The 2,051-nt window shown below is 28.1% G+C and overlaps 1 protein-coding gene across 1 annotated transcript in view; it reads right to left on the reverse strand.

Annotated features, from left to right (window-relative positions):
- Positions 273-2,051, reverse strand: part of LOC107644328 (cytochrome P450 CYP736A12-like) — a 3,470-nt gene continuing 1,691 nt past the window's right edge. The window contains exon 3 of the mRNA XM_016348170.2: positions 273-1,239. Coding sequence (XP_016203656.1) covers positions 400-1,239 — 840 coding nt within the window. The 3' untranslated portion in view covers positions 273-399. The remainder of the gene's footprint in view (positions 1,240-2,051) is intronic.

A 2,051-nucleotide genomic window follows, 5' to 3' on the forward strand; every position in this document is an offset into this window, starting at 1 on the left:
AAAATATTAACCCAAAATATGAGATAATATTAATAAAAAATATTAATCACCTAATATTTCTCATTCATATTTTGTTATTCAACCAATCTAGCTTTGTAAAGCACATATTCATGTTGTATAACTCAATACAATAGAAAACAGAGAACCTAGATAAGAGTCAATATAATTTCCTGTAATATCAAATAAACACTAATATACTGCATAAGCAAAAGTAACTAATCAGGATGAGTAGTAACACAAATATTAATTCTTAGAGCTAGAATTTTCTTCGACAACAATAAAGCCTCAGCGTTATTTTATTATAGCAATCCATATTATGAAACAACAAATAGAAGAAAAAATTGAAATAAACACAAATAATTTGCCAATTTAATTGTAGTTGAAACCCTTTAATCCTATTTAAGCGTCACTAAGTAGGCGATAAGTTGGCCTACATAGTAAGTGCTTACTTCTTGGTATAGAGAGTCTAAATTTCTCAGTCATATCTAAATTCTCTGGAGTCATACCCAATGGAAGTTCCCAACTAAAACAATGCACTAATTGTGCTATAGTAATCTTAGTGGTAGTTAAACCCATATTCATCCCAGGACACCCTCTACGACCTGACCCAAATGGTATGAGTCTAAAATCATGCCCCTTAACATCTACATCGTTGTTCTCAAATCTTTCTGGAAAAAACATGTCACTATTTTCTGACCAAACTCTTGGATCTCTCCCTATTGCCCATGCATTCACCATGATCCGTGTATTTTTCTCTATAAAATAACCATTTATGGTAACATCTTCTGTAGACTCGTGCGGCACAAGAAATGGCCCAACAGGGTATAATCGTAATATCTCCTTCACAACCATGTCAAGGTAAGGCAATTTTTTTAAGTCATTTTCTTCCACTCGTCTATTCATTCCCACAAGGCCTTCAATCTCATTTTGAAGTTTCTTCATTGTTCTTGGATTTTTAAAGAGCTCTGACATAGTCCATTCAATTGCGGTTGAAGAAGTGTCGTATGCTCCAGCAATTAAGTCTAATACGATAGCCTTTATATTGGTTCTCCCAACTACATGTCTTTGTTCATGATCATGTGGGTCCATTGGTTGATTCATGTAGCTGAGTAATATGTCTATAAAATCCTTGTTATGTTGTGGAGATTCAGCTGATGATGGGTGATCGTGATCATTGATGATGTGCTCTAATGCTTCATCAATGGCCTTGCTTGCTTTCTTTGTTCTTCTTTTTAGTCCCTGGTTTACCATTTTTTCACAATCATACAAAGTATGCACGTCATTCACTTTTGTTACGTAAATATTTTGCAGGTAAAGTATAATTTGCCTCCAAAAGAGTAAATTATTAAAATGGTACTCGAAAATTTATTTTATTGACCAAATAAATTCACAAAAAATATTAACAATAAATAAGTTTTCGAAAGATTTAAAAACAAAACAAAAAAAATAGATATTAAATATATATTATAAAAATAGATTTTAAAGATAAAATTTTGATGCAAATTTTTGTAATCATTATTAGAAAACGAGATTTTTTATCCTTAAAATTTGATAATTTTATATCCAATGAATTTTTTTAATTTTTTTTAGTGCGAATGACCACATTTTTTTTAAAAAGAAAAAAATTTAAAAAATCAAATTTTGCTTTTAATTTTTTTTTGCACTTTCTAAATATTTATTCAAATCACAATAATTCGGATCAAATGGATAAATCGTTTGTTAAATATGAGTTTATTTTGTCACTTATAAAAAGTATAATATTTTTTTGTTATGATTGTCGCATTTTCAAATAATTAAGAAGTTGTTTTATCAATAATATATTTTAAGGATCTTTTTAACTGCGATTAAATCTTTTAGGTACTGAATTAGTAGTTAAATTTTTTCGAAAAATTTCAATAATACTTGTCATGATTAATTTGTTTCAATTTATTTCTAATATTTCAAATAAATTTTATTGAAAAATATTAGAAAATTAATATCTTTAGTGTAAAAAAGTTAACTAGTGTTGGTTCAAATATAAAAGATTAAAAAAAAAAAGAAATGACAGATTG

The sequence above is a fragment of the Arachis ipaensis genome, chromosome B05 (assembly GCF_000816755.2).
Source record: "Arachis ipaensis cultivar K30076 chromosome B05, Araip1.1, whole genome shotgun sequence".
Lineage (NCBI taxonomy): Eukaryota > Viridiplantae > Streptophyta > Magnoliopsida > Fabales > Fabaceae > Arachis > Arachis ipaensis.